The sequence below is a fragment of the Eubalaena glacialis genome, chromosome 7, assembly GCF_028564815.1.
Source record: "Eubalaena glacialis isolate mEubGla1 chromosome 7, mEubGla1.1.hap2.+ XY, whole genome shotgun sequence".
NCBI classification, from domain to species: Eukaryota; Metazoa; Chordata; class Mammalia; order Artiodactyla; family Balaenidae; genus Eubalaena; species Eubalaena glacialis.
The window spans coordinates 112,596,831-112,612,548 of NC_083722.1; the positions used below are offsets into that span (position 1 = coordinate 112,596,831).

The 15,718-nt window shown below is 49.6% G+C and overlaps 1 protein-coding gene across 1 annotated transcript in view; it reads left to right on the forward strand.

The window, feature by feature from the left end:
- Window positions 1–14,162, forward strand: part of TXNRD3 (thioredoxin reductase 3) — a 40,630-nt gene extending 26,468 nt beyond the window's left edge. The window contains exons 11-16 of the mRNA XM_061197372.1: window positions 2,832–2,908; window positions 3,639–3,795; window positions 6,813–6,920; window positions 11,109–11,204; window positions 13,664–13,798; window positions 14,013–14,162. Of these exons, the coding sequence (XP_061053355.1) occupies window positions 2,832–2,908; window positions 3,639–3,795; window positions 6,813–6,920; window positions 11,109–11,204; window positions 13,664–13,798; window positions 14,013–14,075 (636 nt within the window). The 3' untranslated portion in view covers window positions 14,076–14,162. The remainder of the gene's footprint in view (window positions 1–2,831; window positions 2,909–3,638; window positions 3,796–6,812; window positions 6,921–11,108; window positions 11,205–13,663; window positions 13,799–14,012) is intronic.
- The last annotated feature ends 1,556 nt before the right edge of the window (window positions 14,163–15,718 follow it).

A 15,718-nucleotide genomic window follows, 5' to 3' on the forward strand; every position in this document is an offset into this window, starting at 1 on the left:
CCCTATGGCGTCTTTTGATGAGCAATAGTTTTAAATTTTTACTGAAGTTCAATTTATCAAATTTTTGTTTTATGGTTAAAGTTCTCTGTGTGCTCTATCCAGAGGTTGTGAAGATAGTCTACATTTTCTTCCTGAAGCTTTATAGCTTTATCTTTTATGTTTAAGCCTGTAATTCATCTTGAACTAATTTTTGTTTACAGTGTGAAGTAGGAATTGAGGTTCTTTTTCTTCCATGTTGATACCCAGAGCCATCTGTGAAAAGACTTCCCTTTGTCCATTGAATTGCTTTGGTGCCTTTGTGATCATGTGATGTTTAACTGTGGGTCTGTTTTTGTCCTCTCTGACCTGTTTTGGTCATTGAAGCTTTATAGTAAGTATTAGACCAGGGAGGGTAGGCTCTCTAACTTTGCATAGGGCCTTTCCATTTGAAATTTTTTTATTGAAGTATAACTGATTTACAATGTTGTGTTAGTTTCAGGTGTACAGCAAAGTGATTCAGATATATATGTGTGTATATATATATTCTTTTTCAGATTTTTTTCCAATTAGGTAATACAATATACTGAATATAGTTCCCTGTGCTATACAGTAGGTCCTTGTTGATTATCTACTTTATACATAGTAGTGTGTACCTGTTAATCCCAAACTCCTAATTTATCCCTCCCCACCTTTTCCCCTTTGGTAACCATAAGTTTGTTTTCTATGTCTGTGAGTCTGCTTCTGTTTTGTGAATAAGTTCATTTGTATCATTTTTTTAGATTCCACATATAAGTGATATCATATGATACTTGTCTTTGTCTGACTTACTTCACTTAGTACGATAATCTCTAGGTCCATCCATGTTTCCAATTTGTTAAAAAAATCCTGCTGGGATTTTGATTGAGATTGTATTGCTTATGTAGATGAATTTGGGAGAACTGACATCTTAACAACATTGATTTTTCCAGTACACGAACCTCATATATCTTTCCATTTATTTGCGAGTTCTTTAGTTTCTCTCAGCAGCTTTTTGTCATTTTGCTCTAGAGATCTTTCATGTATTTTGTTAAATTTATCTCTAAGTATTTCATATTTTTAAGCTACTGTAAATGGTATTTTAAATTGTTAATTTTCAGTGGTTAGTAGGTAGTACATAGAAATACAAATGATTTTTGTATATTGACCTCCTTAGGATTTGTTCTGCATAAAACACCAGTTTTGTTTCTTCTTTCCAGTCTGTGTACTTTTATTTCTTTTTCTTGCCTTGTTACACTGATTAAGACATCCACAATAGTGTTGAATGGAAATTGTGAGAGTCCCCCATCTCAGCAGTGAGGCCGTCTTTCATCACAGCTGGGATGTGAGCTCTCGGGTTTTTGCAGATGCCTTTTATCAGGCTGGGGAAGTGTTCTTTTATTCTGAGTGTGCTGAGGATTTTATTAAAATCCTCAAAGAGTGTTCAGTTTTGTCAAATGCTGTCCCCACATCTATTGGGATGATTAAGTTGTTTTCTCCTTTATTCTGTTAATATGGTGAATTACACTGATTGATTTTTGTATGTTAAACCAGATTTGTATTTTTGGGACAAAGCCCACTTTTTTTATGTTGCCCTATTTTACTTGCTGACATCTGTTAAGGATTTTGCATCTATGTTCATGAGGAGTGCTGGCTTCTAATTTTCTTTTCTTTTCCTGCCCTTGTTTGATTCTGTGTCAGATGATTGTGCCGGCCTTCTACAAAGGACTTGGGACGTGGTCCCTCTTCTGTGTCCCGGAGAGTTTGTGTATCATTAATGTTATTTCTTTTTTTTTTTTAAATTATTTATTTATTTTATTTATTTTTGGCTGCATTGGGTCTTTGTTGCTGCTCATGGGCTTTCTCTAGCTGTGGTGAGCAGAGGCTACTCTTCATTGTGGTGTGCGGGCTTCCCATTGCGGTGGCTTCTCTCGTTGCGGAGCACGGGCTCTAGGTGCGCGGGCTTCAGTAGTTGTGTCACGTGGGCTCAGTAGTTGTGGCTCGTGGACTCTAGAGCTCAGGTTCAGTAGTTGTAGCACACGGGCTCAGTTGCTCTGCGGCACGTGGGATCTTCCTGAACCAGGGCTCGAACCCGTGTCCCCTGCATTGGCAGGCGGATTCTCAACCACTGCGCCACCAGGGAAGTCCTTAGTGTTATTTCTTAAGTGTTCCATAGACTCTACCGATGAAGTCACCTGGGTCTGGAGTTAATTTATGGGAAGTTTATACATTGTGGATTCAGTTTCTGTAATGAGTATAGAGTTCCTTAGTCTGCTAGGGCTGCCATAACAAAGTGCCACTAGATGGGGTTTCTCTCGGCTCTGGAGACCAGACCCCTGAGATCAAAGTGTGAGTAGACTGGTCTCCTCTGAGGCCTGTCTCCTGGGCATGTAGACGGCCGCCTTCTCCGTGTGTCCTCACGTGATCACCCCTCAGTTTGTGTTGTGTGTGTCTCAAAAACCTCTTCTTATGTAAGGACACAAGTCAGACTGGGTTTAGGCCACCCTAATGGCCTTGTTTTACCTTAATCACCTCTGCAAAGGCCCCATCTCCAAATACAGTCACATTCTGAGGTTCTGGGGGTTAGGGCTGCAACATGAATTTGGGGAAGGGGCACAATGCAGCCCATGACGTAGGGTTATTCAGACTTGTATGGGTGCAAGTTTGGTAAATTCTGTCTTTCAAGGAATCTATTTCGTCTAAACTGTCAAATGTATTGGCATAGGGTGTTCAGAATAGTCTGTTACTCTCCTTTTAATGTCTGAAGGATCCATAGTGATGTTCCCTCTGTCATTCCTGATATTGATCATTTGTTTTTGCTCTCTCTCTAAATGTAGGTTTTGTTAGCAATTGGTCGTGACTCCTGTACGAACAAAATCGGGCTGGAGAAGATTGGTGTCAAAGTCAATGAGAAGTGAGTCCCGGGCGTCACCACCCAGCGCTGCACAGGGCAAGACCCAGCGCTGCAGGGGGCAAGACCCAGCGCTGCACGGGGCAAGACCCTGCACTGCACGGGGCAAGTCCCAGCGCTGCACGGGGCAAGACCCAGCGCTGCTCGGGGCAAGTCCCAGCGCTGCACGGGGCAAGACCCTTCACTGCACGGTGCAAGACCCAGCACTGCACAGGGCACGGTGTTTCTACACATCACCTCCTGGAGACTCTTATCTAATTACCAACATGCAAAGTTTCGATGCTTTAAATTTACTTTATAAGTACTGTGCCAGCTCTGTATTATCAATTTTTTCATTAATTGATAACTCTTCATGTTTTCCTTAAATATCTCATGCATTAAACAGTTATTTAAAAAAAATTGTGGGAATGTATTCACCTACTTTCTGTGATTTAGAATGAATTTGTATGTCCTTGATCAGGCAGAGAGAAAAATTTCAAAGCTATGGGTTTGACTCTGGGGGAATCTAGAGATACTTTAGCACCCAGAAAGTGGGCCTGGTTTTCCAGCCAGAAGGGTGTTTCTTCAGGAGCTGCAGGTGCCCCAGTTGTTTGAGCCCGCAGACACTTGATGACAGAGTTGCCCGAGCGCTTAGCGGGGTCTTTCTCTCTGAATCAGTCTTTTCCTGGACAGGCGTTCGTGTCCAGCAGTGCAGCGTCGGTCGTAATATCTTTTTTCTTTCCAAACGTAACAGGACTGGCAAAATCCCAGTGAACGACATGGAGCAGAGCAGCGTGCCCTACGTCTACGCCGTCGGGGACGTCGTGGAGGGTAAGCCTGAGCTCGCGCCCGTCGCCCTGCAGGCGGGCAAGCTGCTGGCTCGAAGGCTTTTTGGGGGCCGTGTAGAAAAGGTAAGCTTCTTACTGCTGTTTCTGAGATAATGTCTAAATCAAAATTATGATTTGAGGACCATCACTACAGGTGGCACCGTGCGCCTGTTTTGCTGGGGAAGCTTCCCCCTAAACCGTTTGCAGTTCCGTACCGTTTACTGATGGTTTTAAATACATATCTTAGGAGTATCTTAACGTGCAGGCCATTGTACTGGGTGACATACGGGGGGGGGGGGGGGGGGGCGGCGACCAGGCAGGGACGCCTTGTCTTCTGACTGGAGGGGTCTGGAAACGCGTCCTGGGTGGCAGGTCCCTGCGGCCTGGGGCGCAAGGGGCCGGCCTCTGCGCCTGCGCAGCCTGCGGGCCTGGTCTAGCCACCCCGCCTCTCCGGGCTCCGGGCTCTGCTTCAGCCGACGCACGGCTGACGGCGCATCTGGCGCTCCCTGCAGTCTCCCCGCCTCCCGCAGTCTCTGGTCACAGACGAGCCTCTTGCTCTGCGGGCTGTGTCTGCTGGGGCCGAGGGTGGTCTCGGGAGCCCCCAGCCCCGCGCGTCAGGAGAGCAGGGACCCGTGCGCGGCTGGCAGATGAGGGCAGCGGGGGAGGTGCCAGGCCTCATGGGGGGAGCGGCTCAGGGGGCCTGCTGTGCTGCCCCAGCCTCAGTGCAGAGAGAGGCCTGGCGTGTGCCGGCAGAGCAGGGGGTCCCACAGCTGGGAGGGAAGAGTCTGGAGCTAATCTGGTGCCAGGTCATCAAAAATCTGGGAGGCCGCAATAAGGAACCTTTATGTCCCCCAGCGTTTTATTCAGAAAGGTGTTAAACTGCAGAAAGATTAGTAACAATCACCCGTATGGACCTCCCGCCCGGACCGTTCAGGTGTTAATGCCGTGCCATTCACTACCCCCCGCCCGCATTTCCGAGCATGTGGATATTCAACACAAAGACTGTTCTGCTGAGCTTCTGGAAGTGAGTGGCAGGCGCTCTGCCCCCAAAAAAAGGTTCCAGCAAGCGTCCCCTGGGAGCAAGGGTGCTCCCCTCCATGACCACAGCTCCACCTCCGCGCTGAGGACGTGAGCAAAGCGTGTCACCCGCGGGCACACGTGCGCACCGCCCGGCTCATCTGGCTTTTCAAGCTCTTAGGTCTCTTTTAATCCGCCAGAGCCCCTGCCTCTATTTACCCGTTTCTTTGCTTTATTTCTCATGACGGGTTTTTTGACAGATCCAGGCTACTCTTGTGGCAGAGCATCTCACGTCCTGGTTTCTCTGATGCTTTGCATGAGCAGGTTCAGGTGGAATGTTTGGGGCCCGGCTTCTTCCTAAGGAACTCCCTGTACTGTGTTTCACCACCAGGTGCCCAGCGAGGTCGTGTGTGGAGACCTCGTGGGCACACGGAGGCGTGGGTGGGTGCAGGGTGACTGGGGCCGCGGCCCTGCTGGCCTCGGCGGGGGCAGGGGTGCGAATGGATGGGGAGCTGTCCCCTCCCCAGGACACGAGCACTGGGCTGTAGGAAGCACAGCAGTTGCCTGAGGTCCTGAGAAGCGGATCCCAGGGGCCGTGGGCGGAGAGGTGAGAAGACAGGGCAGCGCATGTGCAGAGGGAGGTCAGAGGACCAGGGCGGAAGGGAAGGCTGCAGGTGGGGTGAGGCGCGGCCCAGCTCAGGTGGAGGTCGGAGTTCAAGATGTGGGGCGTGCTTTAGGTTAAAGGGGAAGCTGGGGAGTTTCCTGTTGATTTTCCTCAGTTGATATGGAGCAGGAGAAAAGCACCTGCTGAGAATGAGGCGTCCCCTGTAAGCCGTGGGAGGCAGGGTTGATGGCCAGATCGATGAGCATCTGAGGACCTAGGAGGGTCAGGAACTGCTGCATACAGCCGTCTGCGCTTCTGTGCGCTTCTGTAGCCACACTGGAAAAAAGAGAACAAATGCTTGGCTGGTCCGTGATTGGCGGGTCGTGGAACACGACGTGTCGGGGCCTAAGGTGAGGGTCAGGCTGGCGCGCGGTGCCCACATCGTCCACCGCGTGCAGGGACGCCCGGGGGTGTGTGACTGGCTTTTCTCTCGGGCCGCAGAGCAGCGCCTCGCTCAGGCCGTCACGTCGACGGGGCTTCTCGTGAGGATCCCACGGTAACCTGGAGGGAGAACCAGGCTGGGGTGGGGCTGGGCTCGAGGCTGCTCTGGGCCCCGAAAAGGTGGGGTTCCTGGTTGGCTCCCACTCTGGCTGAGCATTTCTTCCTGTCCAGCCAACACCCAGGGGCTTCACCCCTGGGGGCCTCTCCCTTCGCCTCTAGTTCATATCCTACAAAGGGAAGAATTTGATGGAAGGAGCTCCCCTTTTCCTCATGCAGTGCAGGCAGCTGGTCGCTCCCTTTGGGTTGGAGTCTCCCCTGAGCTAGTCACCTGTGAGCTGTTGGCGAGGTGGGGGACGTCGTGCGGTGGGCACCGCTGCCCTTGAGGAGCTGTGGGCGGGCAGCACAGTGGCCTTCCTCTCTGGCTCTGCCCGCCCCCTTTCTCGGCCCCGCACACGCTTTCTCTCTGCGCCGTCACAGTCTCCAGACAGGCGTGCGCCTGTGCACACACTCGCGCCCCGGGATGCAGGGCTGCTGGGGACGGCGTGTGGGGCTCAGGGTCTGCAGCCTTCCCGTGATGTCCTCCTGTGCTCTGTCTCAGGCTGATAAGGGCCCTGAAGGGTCCCGTCTCTGGGCCCCGCGGTGTGGTGGCCCTCCACGCGCGTGGCTGTCTCCCCGGGGCGGGCCGGGCCGCTCACTCTTCCCTGCGCGGCTGAGCGGCTTCTCCGCTCATCCCTGCAGGGGCGCGCTCATGTGCACGGCTGCGGTGGCCCAGGTCCCGGTGCAATGGCAGCGCGTGGCCCCTGCCCTGGAGTCGGGGCGTGCCCGTCTGCTCAGTGACTCAGTTCCCTGAAACGGTGGTAGTGAGGGTCACCTGCATGGGACCGTGCTTGTTGATCTTCCTTTTACAAATGTGCGTCGTATGGATTTTCACTGTAAAAAGTACCACAAAGTAAAAGACCGTGACTGGTTTGTCTTGCAGTGTGACTATATTAATGCCCCCACCGTGGTGTTCACGCCCCTGGAGTACGGCTGCTGCGGGTACGCGGAGGAGAAAGCCGTGGAAGTGTACCGGAAGGAGAATCTGGAAGTAAGGTGGTGTGACTGTGGCATGTTCAGACCTTCTCTTTTAATCCACGGTTTGTCTTCAGTCACTTTTTGTTTTGTGGTTTTGCGAGTTACTGTAATGGTTGTATTGTAGGAAATTGTATTCCTACTTCAGGAAAATTGGAAATTAAATCATGTAAACCCTGTCTGTAGCAACCTGTAATAATTACACAGCTGGGGAAAGAAGGACATATGCTGTGTGCATCAGGGCTCTGAGCTACAGCAACAGGCGTCTGCCTGAGAAAGCTTATGGGAGGGTCGCCGTGTGACCTTCGGGGGCGCGGGAGTGTCCGAGGCCTTGGGGAGGGGTGGGAACCAGGAACTGGGAGGCGTGTCAGCTCCTCCTCTTCCTGGTGGGAGTTTGTGCGCGTGCGTGGGCAGTGCTGTCCCTGTAGGAACAGAAATGCACGTAGCGGGAGAATGTGGCCCTTCCCTGCTCCGAGTTCACCCGTAGTTCTGGTCTTTGGAGGAACTGATTGACTCACTGTTTCTCGTCTCAATTACAAATTATGAGGGATGATCGCTGGTCCGGGCTGGGTCTGCTGTCCACCCCCTCCCGCTTGGTGTGACGGGAGCCGGACTCAGGCAGGACCTGGTCCAGGACCCTCCGCCACCCGCGGGCTCAGGGGAGGGGCAGGTCTGGGGCTGTCGGCCTGCTGGGGCTGCGGGCTCCTCAGACGCCCCGAAGGTGCTCTCACCCCCCCGTCCACCCCTGCCCGTCTGGTCATAACTGCCTCGTAAGCGGGTGGTTCAGGTGGCTTCTCCCTGCACCTCCTCCCCACACAGGAGGGGTGGGGAGGTGAGAAGGGTCAGAGGTTGAGGACTGCTCGCCGTTTGAAGCATGTGAGTTGAAGTCGCAGGCCCTCCCCTGGTTACGGGGAGTCCTCTGAAGCACAGCACCGAGGCTCCCGCGCTGAATGGCCGAATGACTTCCTGAGACGCTCCTTTATGTTTCCGGGGTGGGGGACCAGAATGATGACAGATGGTGCGATTTTAGATGGTGTTTCCAATGAGAAATTTCCATTTTAGAGGACATTATTTGATCAGTGTTTATAATTCACTTCTGGTAATAATGAACCATCCATTTGCAGTGGTGAACTTTTACTTGGGTCTTGGAAAAGTGATGGTAACAATTATGGATTTAACACTTAGTTCTAAAACTTTCTGAAATCAATGAGAAATTAAGCTCGGCAGGCACGTGAGAGGAAGGATGCAGGAGGCTGTACCCCAGATAAAGGGATGTCTCTGTAGGAAGGGTTCCCAGGTTTGTGGGGTTACTTTAAGGTCTCTTTCCTAAGGCTCACTGCAGATCAACTCACCTAGTCTGTACATTTATTTACTGCATTTTACAGGACTGAAAATTTGATCTATTAGTATTTTTTTAATATTCCAACTATAAAGAGGAATGAGGAAGCCTCTCATAAATACACATATAATTTCTTTTAAATGAGGAAATTAAGGTGAAAAGAAGATGAGGGTAAAAACAATAAGACGGTGTAAGAAGAAAGATTAATTTGTTCACAAAATTCATGCCGTAAAGTCCGGTGGACTTTCATCTCTCTGATAATGAACTTGTATGCAGAGTATCTAAAGAACTCTTACACCTCAACAATAAAAAAAACCCAAATAACCCAATTTTTTAAAAGGCAAAGAATCTGAATAGATATTTCTCCAAAGAACATACACAAATGACCAATAAGCACATGAAAAAGTTCTCAGTATCATTGATCATCAGGGAAACATACATCCAAATCTTAGTGAGATACCACAGGGATGGTTTGTAAAAATGTTCACCATTTCTGTGGGTTGTCTTCTCACCTTCTTGATGGTGCCCTTTGAAGCACGAAAATCTTTCATTCTGATGAAGTCCAATATGTCTTTTTTGTTTTCTGTTGCCACATGTACTTTTGATGTCACTTCTGATAAATCAGTGCCTAATCCAAAGTCGTGAAGATTGATGCCTATGTTTTTTCTTCTAAGAGTTTTACAGTTTTCAGCTCTTACATCTGGGTCTGTGATCCATTTTGAGTTATTTTTTGTACACGTGTGAGGTAGGGGTCCGGCTTCATTCTTTTGCATGTGGATGCCCATTTCTCTGTGAATAGCTTCTACCTAGTAAAGGAAACACCGCCAATGATCTAGCTACAAATTTGAGTGTAATTGGGAGGGTGGGGAGGAGAGTGCAGGGGCCGGGGAAGAACGAGTTAAATCCTCCTCCTCAATAGGGTGAGCAGTAAGTGAAGCCGAGCATAGGGGAGTCGGGTAAGAGCAGCGTAAGCGTGTTGTGTAGAAGCACGGCGGGGGGCGAACGGCCGCGCGCAGGAGGTGCAGGTGGTCGTGCTGACTGACTGAAGAGGGCACCGGGGCGGCCCAGGTGGCTGGGTTCATGACAGAGCTTAGAAAATTTGCAGTTAGTGTGCATAATTTGATTAAAAGATTAAAACTTTTAAAAAAGACAATCATAGGGAGATTCTTTGTTTGTTTGTTTGTTTTGGCCTTGCCACGCAGCGTGTGGGATCTTAGTTCCCCGACCAGGGATCGAATCTGCACCCTCAGCAGTGAAAGCACCCAGTCCTAAGCACTGGACCGCCAGGGAATTCCCAAGGGTGATTCTGAATAAGGAGAGTACCGGGGGGAGACCAGTCCTGTCAGAGACTGAAATGTATCCTGTAACTACAGTAATTACACTTGTGCCGGAGTGGCACGCAGGTGGACAGAAAGATTAGTGGGACAGAATTTGGAACCCAGATTGATTCAAGCGCTTAGAAGAATTAACGTGTGGTAAAGGTGGTATTTTAAATCTGTGGGAAAGGACATTCATTTAAGGGTGCTGGAGTCTAAGGGGACAGCATTCAGGAAAAGTATGAAGTTGGGTCCACACTTCACACCCACTTTGAACCAGAAGGATCAGAAACTTAAAGTAAAATCTTGCAAGTACGAGGAGGAAAAACACACCTAACACACACGAGGAAAGGAGCGGGAGGGGTGTGGGAAGAGGGGTCGGTGCAGGGGCTCAGGGCGCATCAAAGCCAGGAGCTTGCAGTTTCAGAAATCCTGTTTAAAACCTTGCAGTTTGCACCATTTCTTTTCTTAACCTTAGGGGTATATTTTAGGAATACTATCTTGAGATGAAGAAGCATTTATCTTCTGTTCCTAATAGCCACAGAGATTGACAAGTTTGTATTAAAATATGAGGAAGAGTTTATTTCTCTTCTGTTAAATACACATTAAATCTAATGTTTCATGTTAAATCTAATGTTTTTTGTTACAAGTAGCTGTGGACTGTGGTGTGTTTTAAATAAAAATGTCATTTTAACTACGTACGCATTAACCACTGATGCTTCCGTAACTTTTAAAATGGTTATTTCTGGACAGTGGGATTTTTTTTCCTACTTTCTTTGTAATTCTCTTCACTGTGTTATTCTTTTAATAACCTTGTATCATTGTTATAAAAACAATAAAGACAGTATTCCAACTGTAAAATACATCATCCTGTTAAAGAACAAAGAACCAGTACTGAAATCCCTCCGCTGCAGGGGATAGTTGAGAGCACCTTCTCATCCTGGCGGTGCACACAGATCCACCGCCTTCTGTGTGGGTGATTAGGCGGAGGACCACCGGGACGTGTAGCTGCCCCGAGGGGATGAGGGGACGGACGGTGTGTGGTCCGCCCCTGAGGCCTGAGCGGGTTGGGAGCCTTCGAGGTGCCCCGGGCTCTGGGGGAGGGGGGCCTTCAGGTGGCGGGGGCAGCGTTCCTCGTACCGCGGGTGGCTGGACTGTCTTGTGGCTTCTGCTTCTCCTAGATTTGGTTTGAATATGAACCTCACAGGAGGCGTGTGAACTGATGAAGGGCAGAACCTAAGGCTTTCTTTACTGTCTCAGCCCCACAGGGCCTGGAGTGTTGGCTGCTTGGCGAGTAGCCCTCTAGGTGCTTGTGAACCGAAGTTAGTTCATCGGAGATGTTTTGGGACTAACGGCAGAGCAAAGCAAAGGTCACACACTCTGCAGCTGGCAGTTAGGAGCTCGCCCAGATGCTCCCGTCAGATTCATAAGCTGGGATCATGCAAGTTTAAATTTCTGAGAGCTGGTACAGAAATTGTCATCTTTGTATAATAAGGAGCCTGTCAAGCAGTGGTCTCCATGGACACCGACCTTGGCCTCTCTCTTGCAGGTCTACCACACTTGGTTCTGGCCTCTCGAGTGGACAGTGGCCCGCAGAGACGGCAACACCTGTTACGCAAAGATCATCTGCAGTAAATTCGACAATGTACGTCATACGGTTGGAAGCAGGAATGCTCTAATTTTAAAACAAAGCTTTTATTCTAGTATTTGTGTTTTTATAATCTCTTTAAAGATAGCTCTAAGGGCCAGGTGGAAATCCTTGAAACTGTTACCCAGGCACTGTGTTTGCAGAGTGACAGTTGGGCAGTGACTTACCTGTTCAAAATCATCGGAATGTGTCACTCCAGAGCTGTCTAACTTGGCAGTTTAGAACTACAGGATCTGTGAAAATTTGGGTCATCAGTGATGAAATGTGAGGCCTATGTTTGTGTACATTTGGAAATACAGGCATACCTCGAAGGTATTGTGGTTAGGTTCCAGACCACTGCAATAAATCGAGTATTGCAGTAACGTGAGCCACAAAATTCTTTGGTTTCCCAGTGCTTATAAAGGTTATGTTTACACTATACTGTAGTCTATTAAGTGTGCAATCGCATTATGTCTAAAAAGACAATGTACGACCTTAACTTAAAAATATGCTAAAAAAACCCTGACCATCTCCTGAGACTCAGCCAGCTGTAGCCCTTCTGCTGGTGCAGGGTCTCGCCTCCAGTGCTGGCGGCCGCTGACTGGTCAGGATGGAGGCTGCTGAGGCTGGGATGGCTGCGGCCATTTCTGAGAACAAAGCCACCATGAAGTTCGCCGCACTGATGGACTCTTCCTTTTATGAGTGATTTCCCTGGAGCAGCAATGCTGTTTGGCAGCGTTTTACCCACAGAACTTCCTTCCAAACTGCAGTCAATCCTCTCAAACCCTGCAGCGCCTTTATCAACGAAGTTTGTGTCGTATCCTAAGGCCTTTGCTGTCGTTTCAACTCTCTTCACAGCCTCTTCACCAGGAGTAGATTCCGTGTTAAGAAACCACTCTCTCTGCTCATCCATGAGAAGCAGCCCCTCATCCGTTCACGTTTCATCACAAGATGGCAGCAATTCAGTCCCACCTTCAGCCTCCACTTCTAGCTCTAGTTCCCCTGCCGTTTCCACCACGTCTGCAGTCCTTCCTCCACGAAGTCTCGAACCCCTCAAAGTCATCCAGGAGGGCTGGAATCAGCTTCTTCCAAACTCCTCTTAATTTTGATATTTTGACCTCTTCCCATGAATCACAAATGTTCTTTTTTTTTTAATTTTTATTGGCCGCGCCATGCACGCGAGGCACGTGGGATCCTAGTTCCCCGACCAGGGATCGAACCCGCGCCCCCTGCACGGGAAGCACGCAGTCTTAACCACCGGACCGCCAGGGAAGTCCCGCAAATGTTCTTAACGGCATCTAGAATGGTGAATCCTTTCCAGAAGGTTTTCAATTTACTTTGCCCAAATCCATCAGAGGAATCACTGTCTATGGCAGCTACAACCTAACAAAGTGTATTTCTTAAATAATAAGACTTGAAAGTCAAAATTACTTCTTGATCTACAGGCTGCAGAAAGAATGTTGTGTTGTCAGGCATGAAAACAACATTAATCCCATTGTCCATCTCCATGGACAATGAGCTCTTGGGTGACCAGGTGCATTGCCAATGAGCAGTAACCTACTGCCCCTTTCTTTTACTTTTGTCCAAATTTCCGTTTCTGGAGTGTCACCCCACCACTCACTGTCTTCCTGGAGCTATGCTGAAAATCACGAACAGGCTTCCATCTCTCAGAAGCTCCTCACTTTCATTAATAAGTGGCTTCCCCCTCTCTGGGCCGCTCCTTCTCCCACTTTGCTGCACGTGCACCCCTCAGAGGTTCCCGTCCACGGCCCCCTGGGAGCGCAGCTCAGGGGGCATCCGTTTGCCCGCCTGCCGCGGGTGCCCGGAGAGTGGGGGGCACAGACTCCTGCCGCCTGTCATGCTCTCTCTCTTCACCTTGTGCACTTTAACCCTGAAGCTCTGGATGAAGAAAAGTGATGAGAAAACATGGACAGAGGAAGCCTGAGTGCTGGGAGTGCACGGGGACGAGCCCGCGTCCCCTGGGCCTGCATGTGCGCAGGGACGAGAGCCGTGCGTCCTTGCGGCTCGCGGTCCCTGGGGTGGGGAGCAGGGGCTGCCGGCCACTCCTCGGTGTCTGCTGAGCCGACTCGGAGCCTGGCAGCCTGCATCCTGGGCTGGGAGTAGCGCCTGCTGCCTCGGAACTTAGACTTATTCCAGCCTTGGCTGTTAGTTGGGATTTGTCGTGTTGTCGTTTAGCGCTATCTCAGTGTAATGCAGAAATGTCCATCATACTAGCAGACTCCTTCGTGCAGCAGGTTAATTGCTCGTTCCAGTAAATCTGAGTGCGTGTTAACGCAGGATGTGCATTTACTGGCTCACCTAACAGATTCTCGCAGGGCATGGTTTCATGGTGGTGTTCTCTGCTCAGTTCAGCATTAGAGGTGCTTTTCTGTGGGAGTTGCTGTCAGTTTCAACGGTGAACTTGGGATGACGAGATTCCTATTCAGATCCTTAACCTACTGGCTTCCCTTTGGAAGGATCGGGTGATAGGATTTCACGTCCTTGGACCGAAGGCTGGTGAGATCACCCAAGGATTTGCAGCCGCCATGAAATGTGGGCTCACAAAGCAGCTTCTGGACGACACCATTGGGATCCACCCCACGTGTGCAGAGGTACGGACACAGGAGCTTGTAGACTTGGACTCGGTTGGTGTGGTTTGGAAAACTGTGATAAAGCATGTTGTCAATAGACAAATTTTATATTAATAACTGCTTTGTATGCCTTAAAGGATGATGTCGATGTCACATTCAGGACGTGTTTTCTTAGAGCAGAGGTCAAGTACCGACAGCTAAGTGTGAATTCGTGTTGTTTCCTTCCCGTGGGCAGGTGTTCACCACCTTGGAGATCACGAAGTCATCGGGGCTGGACATCACGCAGAAGGGCTGCTGAGGCTAAGCCGCTGCTGTCGCTTTCCTTGTCCCGCTCCCGTTTCTGTGAAGACGGCCTGCTCTCGGGTAAGCCCGGGGACAGCGTGGGGACAAGGAGGTGGGACAGCAGCAGTGCCGTCCACCCGCCTGGCTGACGGGGAGGGGTAGCCACGCTGCATCCTTGACGTCTTAGCTCGGAGCCGCCAGGTGAGCCAAGACTGACCTCTTCCCCATCAGCTCCCCCGACAGACCTTTTAATCACACAACTCAACTAAGTCGATGTCCCTGGTTGCTAGTGTTTTTATCCCCTTGCTTTGTTGAGTCCACGGAAGTATTTTCTTTTATGAAACTGACTATAAAGTGGGCATCTTCAGCGCATGGGCGTCTGGGACGCCCCCGTAGCTGCCGCAGAGCACTAGCGCGCCGTCTTCTCCTGTGGGCACGTGTGGAGCCACGGGCAGACCGCCTCGCCCTCTTCTGGTTCCCGAAAGTGACCACCTGGCCGCTCTCCTCTTCGTGTCACTGGACTGAGCAGACTATCTCACGTCAGAGAGAGATGCTTGGTCTTCTCATGTTGACCTTAAGAATAATATTAAAAAGTTCTCAATACTGTACCATGTGAAATGTAATTTAAAACTATTTAGGTGGTTCTGTTCTCAGTCTGTTTCCTTACAGTCGGGTTCAGTAAGTGAACAGGTGATGTTAGGAGATTCCTTTTGAGTTTGCACACCTGTCAGCATCTAAAAGGCCCTTGAGGTGGGAGACCCACCCGGGGTCCTTTTGGAACCTTGTTTTCTTGGGAGCAGACCCCCCCCCCAGCACCAAGGTGAGGGTTCCCGGCGGCAGTGCTCTCCTGGGCCGTACGCTGGCCGCCTGCTTCTGTGGTCAGAACATGTGGGCATACGTTTTAAAAGAAGCTCTAAGCCAGGAACCAATTAGGGAGCACCATCTGTGGACGGGGCTGCGGCGGGGATTGGGCACCCAGCGTAATGCACGCAGGATCCAGTTACAGACTCGCCTTTCTACTGGGGAGGCAAAAGCAAGAGAGGCGGGTGGGGCGATTGCTGTAACTGAGGTGGGAACAGGAGATGTTGCTGATTTCCCCTGGATGTGGGTTGGGGGGCAGCTGAACAGAGTGCAATGCAAGCAGCTGTATTTGAGCTACATTTGGGCTACTCACTTCAAGAGTGTTTTCTCATGTTGGAGCATTTTTATAGCAGCTGCTTTAACATCTTTGTCAGGTAATACTGCTCTCTGTGTGATCTCAGCATTGGTATCTATTCATTGTCTTTTCTCATTGCAAATAGATTTTCTCCTAGGATCATACACCGTAACCAAGTGAGGTTTATGTCTGGAATGCAAGAATGATTCAACATGCAAAAATCAATCAGTGTAGTACACCACATCAGCAGAATGAAGGAAAAAAACCACGTGATCATCTCAATTGATGCTGAAAAAGCATTTGACAAAATTCCACACACTTTCCCGATAAAAAGTACTGAACAAACTAGGAATAGAAGAAAACTACCTCTACATAATAAAAGCCACATATGAAAACCCCGCGATTACCATCTAACTCAATGGTGAAAGACTGAAAGCTTTTAGTCTAATGTCAGGAACAAGACAAGGATGTCCCCTTTTGCCACTTCTGTTCAACATAGTACT